The sequence below is a fragment of the Crinia signifera genome, chromosome 2 (genome assembly GCF_055691185.1).
Source record: "Crinia signifera chromosome 2, ASM5569118v1, whole genome shotgun sequence".
Classification (NCBI taxonomy): domain Eukaryota; kingdom Metazoa; phylum Chordata; class Amphibia; order Anura; family Myobatrachidae; genus Crinia; species Crinia signifera.
In genome coordinates, this window is record NC_139218.1 from 389,610,193 (window position 1) to 389,622,927 (window position 12,735).

General features: G+C 47.3%; 1 protein-coding gene across 6 annotated transcripts in view; it reads left to right on the forward strand.

Annotated features, from left to right (window-relative positions):
- The window catches only part of LOC146058202 (uncharacterized), a 66,486-nt gene that overhangs the window by 39,226 nt on the left and 14,525 nt on the right, over positions 1-12,735 (forward strand). For 3 of the 6 annotated variants that reach the window (XR_014469834.1, XR_014469836.1, XR_014469835.1), the window contains exons 2-6: positions 6,993-7,868; positions 8,142-8,197; positions 9,769-10,177; positions 10,451-10,506; positions 12,078-12,486. Coding sequence is in view for 1 of the 6 variants with exons in the window: in XM_083170324.1 (XP_083026450.1) it covers positions 10,032-10,177; positions 10,451-10,506; positions 12,078-12,247 (372 nt within the window). In the remaining 5 variants the exon portion in view is untranslated. Of the gene's footprint in view, positions 1-6,992; positions 7,869-8,141; positions 8,198-9,768; positions 10,178-10,450; positions 10,507-11,082; positions 12,725-12,735 lie in introns of those variants that run through there. The other 3 variants (XR_014469838.1, XR_014469837.1, XM_083170324.1) reach the window with 3 other exon arrangements.

The following is a 12,735-nucleotide window of genomic DNA, read 5'->3' on the forward strand; positions in this document are numbered from 1 at the left end:
GAGTCACTTATCTCCAATGCGTAGGTTGGGTGGAGATATCCCGGGCCTATACAGGGGCATACTGGATAGTGGGCATTGACATCGAAAGGAGGTCCCGTTCATCCCTGGCCTACCCAGGAAGCAGTTGATGGAGAAAAAAAGAAAAAGACCCTGGTCTCCCGCCCCCAACCACAGAGCATTACAGTCATAGAATAGGCACCTGGCTAAAATAGAGTACATTTCCCACATACACATCCTTGCATTTAGAGACAATAAAGAAAATAAAAAAAGAAAGCACAATAGAAAAAACATAAACAAGAAAGAAAACCCCAACTCCCAATCCCACCCGGTATACCTACCAAACATTAGATACACTTTGGATCCCAATAACAGCTAGAACTAAACTTTCCCAACCAGACTACTAACTGTATTAACTGAGGGGTATAGAGACCAGTGGTCACCTATAAAGAAACTATTTCCTAACATGTATTGAGCTCCTGTAAATGGAGTGCATCCTGAGCTAACCAGACAAATCTATAAATCAGCAAAGTTGATCAGACAGGTTGGATGTCCCACTTATGGGATATTAGAACCATTTTGCTCATGGTAAGGATGTCAGTTCGGGTGCCGTGGCCTGCGGTCCAGCCACTGCTCGGCCTCTTGGGGAGTGTTGAAGAAATGGGTGGTGCCATCCGCCACCGCCCGGAGACGTGCCGGAAACAACATGGAGTACTGCACTTGTCTGTCACGTAGCTTGTGCTTGACCTGTAGGAATTGGGCTCGGGTCTTCTGGACGTCTGCTGCAAAGTCTGGATATGCTGCCACCACCTGGTTGTCGACTTTAAGCGGGCCGCGTTCTCGGGCAAGCCTGAGGACAGCAACCCTGTCTTTGTAGTGTAGAAAGCGGGCAATAAAGGTGCGTGGGGGAGCTCCCGGTGGTGGGGCTCCAGTGGGTAGTCGGTGGGCCCTCTCCACAGTGAATTGACGGCTGAAGTCGTCAGGGGAGAATGTCTCCAGAAGCCACCTCTCCAGAAATTTCTCGGGGGGAGGAGCCCTCCGCCCTCTCCGGGAGACCAACAAAGTGCACGTTATTACGGCGTAAACGTCCTTCCATATCGGACATTTTGGATTTGACAGATGCCATTTGGGTGGTAAGGTCTGCCACCGCTGCTTTTAGGGGGTTAGTTACATCTTCCAGATCGGATATCCGGTGTTTGGCCTCTCCTACCCGCTCACAGACCATTTGCATGTCGTGGCGGATTAGAGAGATGTCAGATTGCACCTGGCCTATTTTGTCCATAACTCTCTGTTCGGTGGCTGCGATGGCCATGAGAATCTGCTGGGTGGACTGGGCTGGGTTTTCAGCAGGAGAGGAGTCCTCCCCACATTTGGGGATGGTGGGGAGCTGGATGGTTGTGCAGGCTGCGCTAGAGGAGGGGGTTGGGAGCCGCAGGCATATTTCTCAAGCCTGGACGCAGCGGATGCGCCTCCAGATTTCACCATGGTGAGGGGTACTGGGGACCTGAGGATGACCGGCTTATGCTGGGGAGAGCGAGTACCCGGGTGCCCACAGTAAAAGTTTGTCACTGTGGTGGGTCTGGGGTCAGTGACACAGATCACAGAAGCACTGTATCCCACGGTATCCCAGCAGGTGGCAGTTGTGAGGTGAGAAAGGGACCCAGCAGCAATATCAGAGAGCACTCAAGTCACGGGGGCAGAGGTTTAACCCCTCCGGTGATGGCAAGAGTGAATAGGGATGACACTTATGCAATATCCGAGAGAAGCAAAGTCACTGAATAAGAGGTTAACCATGCAGGTGTGGGTCAGAGCGACTGGCAAGCTCACCCATGCAATATCAGAGAACACCCAAAGTCACTGAGCCAGAGATTAACCCTTCAGAGGGCAGCTGCAGCAGGTGGCAGAATTACAGCAGCGGTATCTAAAAAACAGGGCTCCTGTATTTAAAGGCAAATATTAAGCTTGTTGGCTTTAAGTAGCAGAGTCACAGAGAGAGCGGGGGTACAGTGTCACTGTGGTAGGGGGGAGCCCACAATACAGGCTTATGGAGCCTGCTTCGCTTTTCTTCACCTACCAACAGGGCTGGTGTATTGAGAAGTGGCTGTGCAGCACTGTTGAGGACAGAGTGTGCAGCACTGTTGAGGACAGAGTGTGCTCCCCGTGTCCAGCTAGGTCTCAGGGGCAGGCAGCGTGTGCGACCTAAGATGGCGCCGTCCTCCTCCTCCATGCGACCACTCCACTATAGCCGCGCTGCTGGTCACACCGGCCTGACTCACCCGTATCCTAGCCTCAGTGGGGGGGACCGCCACCTCCCGATGGATGTACAGTTGGGAGGCGCCGAGTCCGCGCGTCCAGCCGACCGCCTCCAGGTACCGGGCGGGGGGACGAGGCTGCGGGCTCGCGTCAGAGCCGGGCGCCGGAGCTTCTGCGCGGACAGGTAACAGGGCGGACGGCGGCAGGGAGATGTAGCTGGTCACCACACCATGGATTGTCCACAGGGGAGAGGGAACAGCAGGCACGATCCCCGGCACCTCGTCCTCCAAGATGGCGGAGGCCGGGGCAGGCAGCGTGCAGGGCACCAAGCCAGACCCCCCACAAGTAGGTATCTGCGTCTTGAAAGAGTCCCAAACCGCGGCTGCTGGCTCCAGGGGGGTATATGAAGAGGTGAGGGAGCACCCAGATCACGAGGAAGGCTCAGGATGCAGGATTAATGGAGGAGCTCAGTGAGAACGCTTCTCACATGTCCGGCCAAGCCACGCCCCCAATTAAGAGACATTTACAAATAAAACATTGAGGAAACTCACCTAGCCTTTCAGGAGTTGCTGGCTAGTCTGTGTCATGGACGTGGGTCCCTGGCAGCAGCTCGGGTGGGGACCAGTGCGTCCGAAACGCGTTAAGTGGGGGTACTTACCAGCTCTTCTCCAGACTTCCCTGCCTTTTTTTGGTGTTCGATGAGGAGGATCCCTATACCGGTTTTGTGAATCCCTTCATCTCTTTGATGCCATCAAAGCGACCCGGATCCAGAAAAAATCATCTTGTTGCAGTTTGCCAGCGTCTGATACATGTGATTTTAAACGTCAAATTATTGTGAGTTTTATGTGTAAATTAAAACTTATATTTTACCATAATTACTACACTTTGACCTTTTTTTTGAGTCTCACCCCTGATGTGATACCCTTGACTGGGTAAGGGGTGTTGCTTTTCTTGTCATTTCAGACCATCTCTGCCTTCCCAATTTGTGGATCTATAAACGTAACAACTAAGTTATGTATTATCCTACCTTTTTTCACGTAAAGGTGTTGTTTATCTCAGAAAGCACTATATCCGTCACAAAATTATTTTTGCACAAAACATCATACTTGACAAATTATACATATGGTGCAACTACTAAATTTAAAATGCAGTGTTACATTTATTTATTAAGTTTCTTATATAGCGCATACATATTACGCATCGCTTTAAAGAGAATATTTTGAACATTCACATCAGTCCCTGCCCCAGTGGAGCTTACAATCTATATTCCCTACCACATGTACACACGCACACACAGACATTCTAGGGTTAATTTTGTTGGGAGCCAATTAACCTACCAGTATATTTTTGGATTGTGGGAGGAAACCGGAGTACGCGGAGTAAACCCAAGCAAGCACGGGGAGAATATACAAACCCCACACAGTTAGGGCCATGGTGGGAATGGAACCCATGTCCTCAGCGCTGTGAGGCAGTAATGCTAACCATTACACCATCCGTGCTGCCCCGTATATATAACACATGGTGGGAATGGAACCCATGTCCTCAGCGCTGTGAGGCAGTAATGCTAACCATTACACCATCCGTACTGCCCCGTATATATAACACATGGTGGGGATAGAACCCATGACCTCAGTGCTGTGAGGCAGTAATGCTAACCATTACACCATCCGTACTGCCCCGTATATATAACACATGGTGGGGATAGAACCCATGACCTCAGCGCTGTGAGGCAGTAATGCTAACCATTACACCATCCGTACTGCCCCGTATATATAACACATGGTGGGGATAGAACCCATGACCTCAGCGCTGTGAGGCAGTAATGCTAACCATTACACCATCCGTACTGCCCCGTATATATAACACATGGTGGGGATAGAACCCATGACCTCAGCGCTGTGAGGCAGTAATGCTAACCATTACACCATCCGTACTGCCCCGTATATATAACACATGGTGGGGATAGAACCCATGACCTCAGTGCTGTGAGGCAGTAATGCTAACCATTACACCATCCGTACTGCCCCGTATATATAACACATGGTGGGGATAGAACCCATGACCTCAGCGCTGTGAGGCAGTAATGCTAACCATTACACCATCCGTACTGCCCCGTATATATAACACATGGTGGGGATAGAACCCATGACCTCAGCGCTGTGAGGCAGTAATGCTAACCATTACACCGTCCGTACTGCTAACTCAAATCAACAAATGTGTACAACAATAGCACCAATATTATGCACCTAAGTGTAACGACTTACCAATATTAGTAAGGGTAGTTTTAATAAAACGTAATGTCATGTTGGAAAAATATTTATCAAACTCTTATGTATAATAGACCTTTTTGAAATTATGAAAGTGAAACTGCAGGATTAAAGATGTGAATCCTAATGACAGAAACATTTTCTATAAACAATAATATATAAAAAAAAATTGGGTGTCAAAATTAATGTTTTGTAAAAAAAAATAGAATTCAAAACAGTCAAAAAATGTTTTTAAGAATACCCCTCTCAACACCTTCAAAAATGATAGATGAAAGATCAAGTTCTGCCAAAAGTTCTTGTTTGAAAAAAATTTAATACATTTTTGTTTTATAGTTAACAGAGACACTTCGTTATATAAAGAATTGGAACTTACAATTAAAAAACCTTCCAAAGACCCCTGCTAATATAACAATTTCCCTTTGGGTGTTGCAAGAACGTTTTATGATTGAAAAAAATTAGATATTGTAAAATGAATGTCAAACATAGGGCCTTATTTTGATTCATTCTTTCTGACATAATCCTTCTTAGATGGACAAAACCATGTGCACTACAGGGGGGCAGATGTAAAATGTGCAGAGAGAATTAGATTTGGGTGAGTAATTTTGTTTCTGTGCAGGGAAAATACTGACTGCTTTATTTTTACACTGCAATATAGATCTCACTTTGAAGTAAAACCCCACCCAAATCTAATTCTCTCTGCACATGTTACATCTGCCCCACCTGCAGTGCACATGGTTTTGCCCATCTAAGAAGGATTTTGTCAGAAAGAATGAACCAAAATAAGGCCCATAGAGAGATAGTTGGTCATCAAAAAACAGCTTCTTGACAAAGACTGATAAAGATAGATGTGCAAGGCAGAGAGGTTCTAATAGAGAAATGTGGGATTATTATTATTATCATTTTACTTAAGGGGCCAAAAGTGTTTTGCAGGGCCGTACAAAGGAACAGTGCAGGGAAACAAACTTAGCATTACAGTAAATGAGTAACAAAATAGAGTACAGGTAAAATGAATGCCACAATTCAATACACATTACAGCTTACATGTAAGTAGTGGGGACTTGACCAATGTGCTACTAGGGGCTGGTGGGCAAAGATGGAGATGAGTATGCGGACGAAGATGGTCGCTGAGTGTTTGAGTATGGGAGAGCTGTGAGTGAAATGAGAAGAGGGCTTAGACGACAGGAGGGCAGAGGGCCCTGCTCTGAAGAGTTTACAATCTAGTAGGAAGAGGAGACAGACAGTTTACGTGAGGTGCAAGCAAGTGGGAGGTGACCTGATGGCAGGATGTAAGCAGGCAGAGATGGTTAAGGCATGTGGCAGGGGTCGGAGGTCAAGCTTCAGAACTAAGTTATGCAGTGGAAGGGTATGCTATGATGAAAAGTGAGTTTTCAGTGCCCATTTGAAGCTTTGCAGGGTTGGGGAGAGTCTAATGCAGCGAGTGAGTGCGTTCCACTGAAGGGGTGCAGCACGGGCAAAGTCCTGAACTCTGGTGTGGTAAGCAGTGATCAGCCGACCGTAGAGGGAGGGTGTATGAATGGAGATGAGGTTGGAGATATATGGAGCAAAGTTGTGAAAGAGTTTCCCTGTCTGTAGGACAGCTTTTACAAAGGTAAAATAACATACATCTGAAGAAGCTGTCCTACAGACAGGGAAACGCGTCCGTAGCTGCAGGCCAGCCATTCTGCCACTGCCTCATTTGCACAGTACTTTGCACTTTATCATCAGGACCAGTCGCCTTGTGGGATTCAGTCACAGCCACCTTTCTCCATCAAGTGGTACTCTGTTCTTTCACAACTTTGCCCAGGAGGATACAGCTGCTATGCTTTCCTAAAAGTGGATCAATTCCCCTGGAGGACATTGTCTGGTAATTATACCTTTATCGGAGAAATCCACAAAGACTGTGACATACTAGGAACTTTCCTTAATAGGCGATACCACTAGGAACGGATGATTTAGTGAATCACTTGCAGATGTCAGTGGCCCCCCATTGTTTTTAACATTTTCTGCAATATGCACATTTCGTTTGTTTTATTTTATAAAGTGTACAATAAATGTTTTTTTATTGAAGGCTCATTGGTATAGTAGCGCTACCTTTTTCTTATAACCCCATATAAGCCTAGGGGATTTAACCAGTAAAGAAATATAAATATTTAAAAAACAATTCCGTGTATCACAGAATGGCCTAACGTTCTCAATCACATTTGCTTTGAAATGACTGCTGGGTATTTGCAGTGCATTGTGGACCATTTTGACCACCGCTTCCCTCCTTATACTTAGTGGAGATTGGGCCTCCGCGCAGAGCTTGCAGCCTAATGCATACAGCCCCTGACCAGCACGTGGTACATTTACTACACTGAAAAGAGGTGATGTTGAGTATAGATAGCGACAGATCAGGATATAATGAGATGACTTGTACATGACAAATGTTTTTTTTTTTTTCGAATAACGTTCACTGATCAAAGTTTGTTTTCATAGGAAGAAGATTGTGAAGGTATTTGCCACTGCTAGCTTGTTCTGCAGTGCACAGGAAGTCCACATATAATATAAACCAGGACATCAGACACGCAAGTGTATCTTTGAGTGTATTTTTTTTTAACTATGTACCTCTTGAGTGTATCTTTTGTACCTTTTGAACATATCTTTTAAACTATATATCTTTTGAATATATCTTTGCCCCCCCCCCACCATTGTACAGCCCCCACCATCGTGCAGCTCCCCATGCCCAGCGCCAGTGCGCCTGATGCACCTCTACCTGTGCTGGACACTCACCTGGTGCCAGAGGACATGGTGGCAGCAGAGATTGTGGACTTTTACCTGCCCAATGAAGGTAAGCTTCCCCCGGTGTTATGTATGGGCTGTATGTCTATTCCTGATTACTTAACCTATAATACTGATATAATGGCCTAATGTTCTCAATCACATTTGTTTTGAAATGCCTGCTGGGTATTTGCTGAGCATTGTGGACCCTTTTGACCACCGTCTCCGCTCCTTATACTTAATGGAGATTGGGCCTCCGTGCAGAACTTGCAGCCTAATGCATACAGCACGTGGCACATTTACTACAATGAAAAGAGGTGATGTTGCCTATACCAACCAATCGAATTCTGTCTGATCATTTTCTAGTATGCCAAAGTGATGTGCAGAGGTGTGATGAGCACCCCCAGCCCAGCATGATGGTGGAAGTTCCCCTCACCTTATAGCATGGACGGAGACAGGCCTCTCCACAGACAACAGCAGCACTGAGCCTTCTGAGAATAGGAACCCACTGCCGTCATCTAAGTCAGTCTGTCATTTCATCATTGTATCAGACTCTGGGGACAAACATACCATCAGCATAGAGGCCTCTCTCAGGTAAGTTGCTGGCAGGACACACGCGTCTTCCCTGCTCTGGTCAATGGGGTAGATTTCAGGTCTCTTGACTTACAAACATGGCGTGATGTAGGAATGGTATCTCCATATCTGCCTGCAGCAGGGGCTGGTATAGAAACTCTGCCTATATATCCATTTCCTATTGGACGGGATCATTTCCCACAGCAGCATTGTGCTCTAGTCCCATAAGCTGGGAAGTTTCTGTGGTGACCGGGGATTAACAGATCAGTAATTCTTTATTATCATGTCTCCTAGATTCAGGAGTCCTCTTCTTCATCTTCAAGTCAGGAGTGACCGACTGTGGCTATACGGTAAGTATCAGGCAGGATGGTCTTTTCAACAATGAAACTCATGCAGCAAATGTCACAATGGTACTTGTTTCCTAGCACGGCGCCACCGATATTCATTGTATGGGGTCTGAGAAAACTCATCGCATCTGGTGTAATTGTGCGGCATAAGATGCATGCGATGTGATGCGTTTATTTTTATCGGGCTTGGAAATGGCATTGCATCGGGTTACAGTACATTTTTACATGTACTGCGATGCGATGAGTTTTTAAATAACTCCTGTTCCCGCTTTCTGTTTCCCACATGCTGGGCCAATCGCATTGCATTGCATCGGTTGCCACCAAACTTTGATATACAATGCATGCGATGCAACGCGATTTCACTCCCGCTCTGTGTTTCCCGCTTGCTGGCCCATCTGTAATAGGTCATCAGTGTAAATATTGACATCCCTCACTGTAAATCCGGCCCCTTGTCACAGCTTCTCTGAAAGCTCTTTGTGGGTTGTATTGTGTGAGGAGAGGACGTGTTTTTGAGAGCTAGTGTGATTTTGCTGATATTTGCTCATTCCGACTACTGATCGTGCTGATTATTTGCTGCAGATTATTTCCTGATTCCGACTGCTGATCTGCTGATAATTTGCTGATTTCGAGGGCTGATCTGTGTTATTTCGGCTGAAATGGCATCTGAGATGAGTCTGTTTTCACTGCCCCTGACAGAGGTTGAGGCAGTCGAATTCTTCCAGTGCCATCACCTGCTGCCGGTGGAGGCCACTTGTGGTAATGGACATCCAAAGCAGCTGAGCCAGAAGGAAGGGATGTGGCGCTGCCACATCACGTGAGGGTCTGTCGGCAGCAAGTCTGCATGCGGCACTATTCTTCCCCGGCTGCCGCTTACCCTTCCTCACTTTGGTGAGATTTATATTTTCCTGGGCTCAGGAGATGACGTCCGTGGAGTACTGCCAGCAGCAGCTGGGTATATCCAAGAAGACCACTGTGCTGTATAACAAGTGGATGCGGGAGGCCTGCCTGTTGGATTTGATGGCGCAGCCGCAGCGTCGTATTGGTGGTCCTCACAGGATTGTCGAAGATGCTGTTCGTCAGGAGACAGTCCAATGTTGGCCGCATGTTACCCCAGTAGTGGGTATTTGGGGGTATCTGCCAGGAAACAGGGCAGTGTTTTGCGACCAAAGTGGACACCCGTGAGGCCCGCACTTTAATGTTGGCCATCATTGAAAATGTGGAGCCGGGGTCGACTATCTTCACTGACTGCTGGAGGACTTGCAGCACAGACCACAGGCTACAATATCGTGGACCCCACAACGGGGGTCCACACTCAGAATATCAAGAGAATGTGGGGTGTCTGTAAATGGAGGAACAAGCGGCACCGGGGAACCGCCAGGCACATGCTGCAGAGCTACCTGGAGGAGTTCATGTGGCGAAAGACTCTCCAGTATGGATGACCCTTTTGCCTGCATCCTCCATGCATTGACATTGTTGGCCAAAGACTCTTAATTATTGACTTTTGGACTTTATTGACTATGGACACTTTAAAAATTAATTGATGGCTATTTTAATCTATTTTTCCTGTCTTTCAGGGTATTTGCTGAGCATTGTGGACCCTTTTGACCACCGCTTCCGCTGCTTATACTTAATGGAGATTGGGCCTCCGCGCAGAACTTGCAGCCTAATGCATACAGCACGTGGCACATTTACTACAATGAAAAGAGGTGATGTTGCCTATACCAACCAATCGGATTCTGTCTGATCATTTTCTAGTATGCCAAAGTGATGTGCAGAGGTGTGATGAGCACCCCCAGCCCAGCATGATGGTGGAAGTTCCCCTCACCTTATAGCATGGATGGAGACAGGCCTCTCCACAGACAACAGCAGCATTGAGCCGTCTGAGAATAGGAACCCACTGCCGTCATCTAAGTCAGTCTGTCATTTCATCATTGTATCAGACTCTGGGGACAAACATACCATCAGCATAGAGGCCTCTCTCAGGTAAGTTGCTGGCAGGACACACGCGTCTTCCCTGCTCTGGTCAATGGGGTAGATTTCAGGTCTCTTGACTTACAAACATGGCGTGATGTAGGAATGGTATCTCCATATCTGCCTGCAGCAGGGGCTGGTATAGAAACTCTGCCTATATATCCATTTCCTATTGGACGGGATCATTTCCCACAGCAGCATTGTGCTCTAGTCCCATAAACTGGGAAGTTTCTGTGGTGACCGGGGATTAACAGATCAGTAATTCTTTATTATCATGTCTCCTAGATTCAGGAGTCCTCTTCTTCATCTTCAAGTCAGGAGTGACCGACTGTGGCTATACGGTAAGTATCAGGCAGGATGGTCTTTTCAACAATGAAACTCATGCAGCAAATGTCACAATGGTACTTGTTTCCTAGCACGGCGCCACCGATATTCATTGTATGGGGTCTGAGAAAACTCATCGCATCTGGTGTAATTGTGCGGCATAAGATGCATGCGATGTGATGCGTTTATTTTTATCGGGCTTGGAAATGGCATTGCATCGGGTTACAGTATATTTTTACATGTACTGCGATGCGATGAGTTTTTAAATAACTCCTGTTCCCGCTTTCTGTTTCCCACATGCTGGGCCAATCGCATTGCATTGCATCGGTTGCCACCAAACTTTGATATACAATGCATGCGATGCAACGCGATTTCACTCCCGCTCTGTGTTTCCCGCTTGCTGGCCCATCTGTAATAGGTCATCAGTGTAAATATTGACATCCCTCACTGTAAATCCGGCCCCTTGTCACAGCTTCTCTGAAAGCTCTTTGTGGGTTGTATTGTGTGAGGAGAGGACGTGTTTTTGAGAGCTAGTGTGATTTTGCTGATATTTGCTCATTCCGACTACTGATCGTGCTGATTATTTGCTGCAGATTATTTCCTGATTCCGACTGCTGATCTGCTGATAATTTGCTGATTTCGACGGCTGATCTGTGTTATTTCGGCTGAAATGGCATCTGAGATGAGTCTGTTTTCACTGCCCCTGACAGAGGTTAAGGCAGTCGAATTCTTCCAGTGCCATCACCTGCTGCCGGTGGAGGCCACTTGTGGTAATGGACATCCAAAGCAGCTGAGCCAGAAGGAAGGGATGTGGCGCTGCCACATCACGTGAGGGTCTGTCGGCAGCAAGTCTGCATGCGGCACTATTCTTCCCCGGCTGCCGCTTACCCTTCCTCACTTTGGTGAGATTTATATTTTCCTGGGCTCAGGAGATGACGTCCGTGGAGTACTGCCAGCAGCAGCTGGGTATATCCAAGAAGACCACTGTGCTGTATAACAAGTGGATGCGGGAGGCCTGCCTGTTGGATTTGATGGCGCAGCCGCAGCGTCGTATTGGTGGTCCTCACAGGATTGTCGAAGATGCTGTTCGTCAGGAGACAGTCCAATGTTGGCCGCATGTTACCCCAGTAGTGGGTATTTGGGGGTATCTGCCAGGAAACAGGGCAGTGTTTTGCGACCAAAGTGGACACCCGTGAGGCCCGCACTTTAATGTTGGCCATCATTGAAAATGTGGAGCCGGGGTCGACTATCTTCACTGACTGCTGGAGGACTTGCAGCACAGACCACAGGCTACAATATCGTGGACCCCACAACGGGGGTCCACACTCAGAATATCAAGAGAATGTGGGGTGTCTGTAAATGGAGGAACAAGCGGCACCGGGGAACCGCCAGGCACATGCTGCAGAGCTACCTGGAGGAGTTCATGTGGCGAAAGACTCTCCAGTATGGATGACCCTTTTGCCTGCATCCTCCATGCATTGACATTGTTGGCCAAAGACTCTTAATTATTGACTTTTGGACTTTATTGACTATGGACACTTTAAAAATTAATTGATGGCTATTTTAATCTATTTTTCCTGTCTTTCAGGGTATTTGCTGAGCATTGTGGACCCTTTTGACCACCGCTTCCGCTGCTTATACTTAATGGAGATTGGGCCTCCGCGCAGAACTTGCAGCCTAATGCATACAGCACGTGGCACATTTACTACAATGAAAAGAGGTGATGTTGCCTATACCAACCAATCGGATTCTGTCTGATCATTTTCTAGTATGCCAAAGTGATGTGCAGAGGAGTGATGAGCACCCCCAGCCCAGCATGATGGTGGAAGTTCCCCTCACCTTATAGCATGGGTGGAGACAGGCCTCTCCACAGACAACAGCAGCACTGAGCCTTCTGAGAATAGGAACCCACTGCCGTCATCTAAGTCAGTCTGTCATTTCATCATTGTATCAGACTCTGGGGACAAACATACCATCAGCATAGAGGCCTCTCTCAGGTAAGTTGCTGGCAGGACACACGCGTCTTCCCTGCTCTGGTCAATGGGGTAGATTTCAGGTCTCTTGACTTACAAACATGGCGTGATGTAGGAATGGTATCTCCATATCTGCCTGCAGCAGGGGCTGGTATAGAAACTCTGCCTATATATCCATTTCCTATTGGACGGGATCATTTCCCACAGCAGCATTGTGCTCTAGTCCCATAAACAGGGAAGTTTCTGTGGTGACCGGGGATTAACAGATCAGTA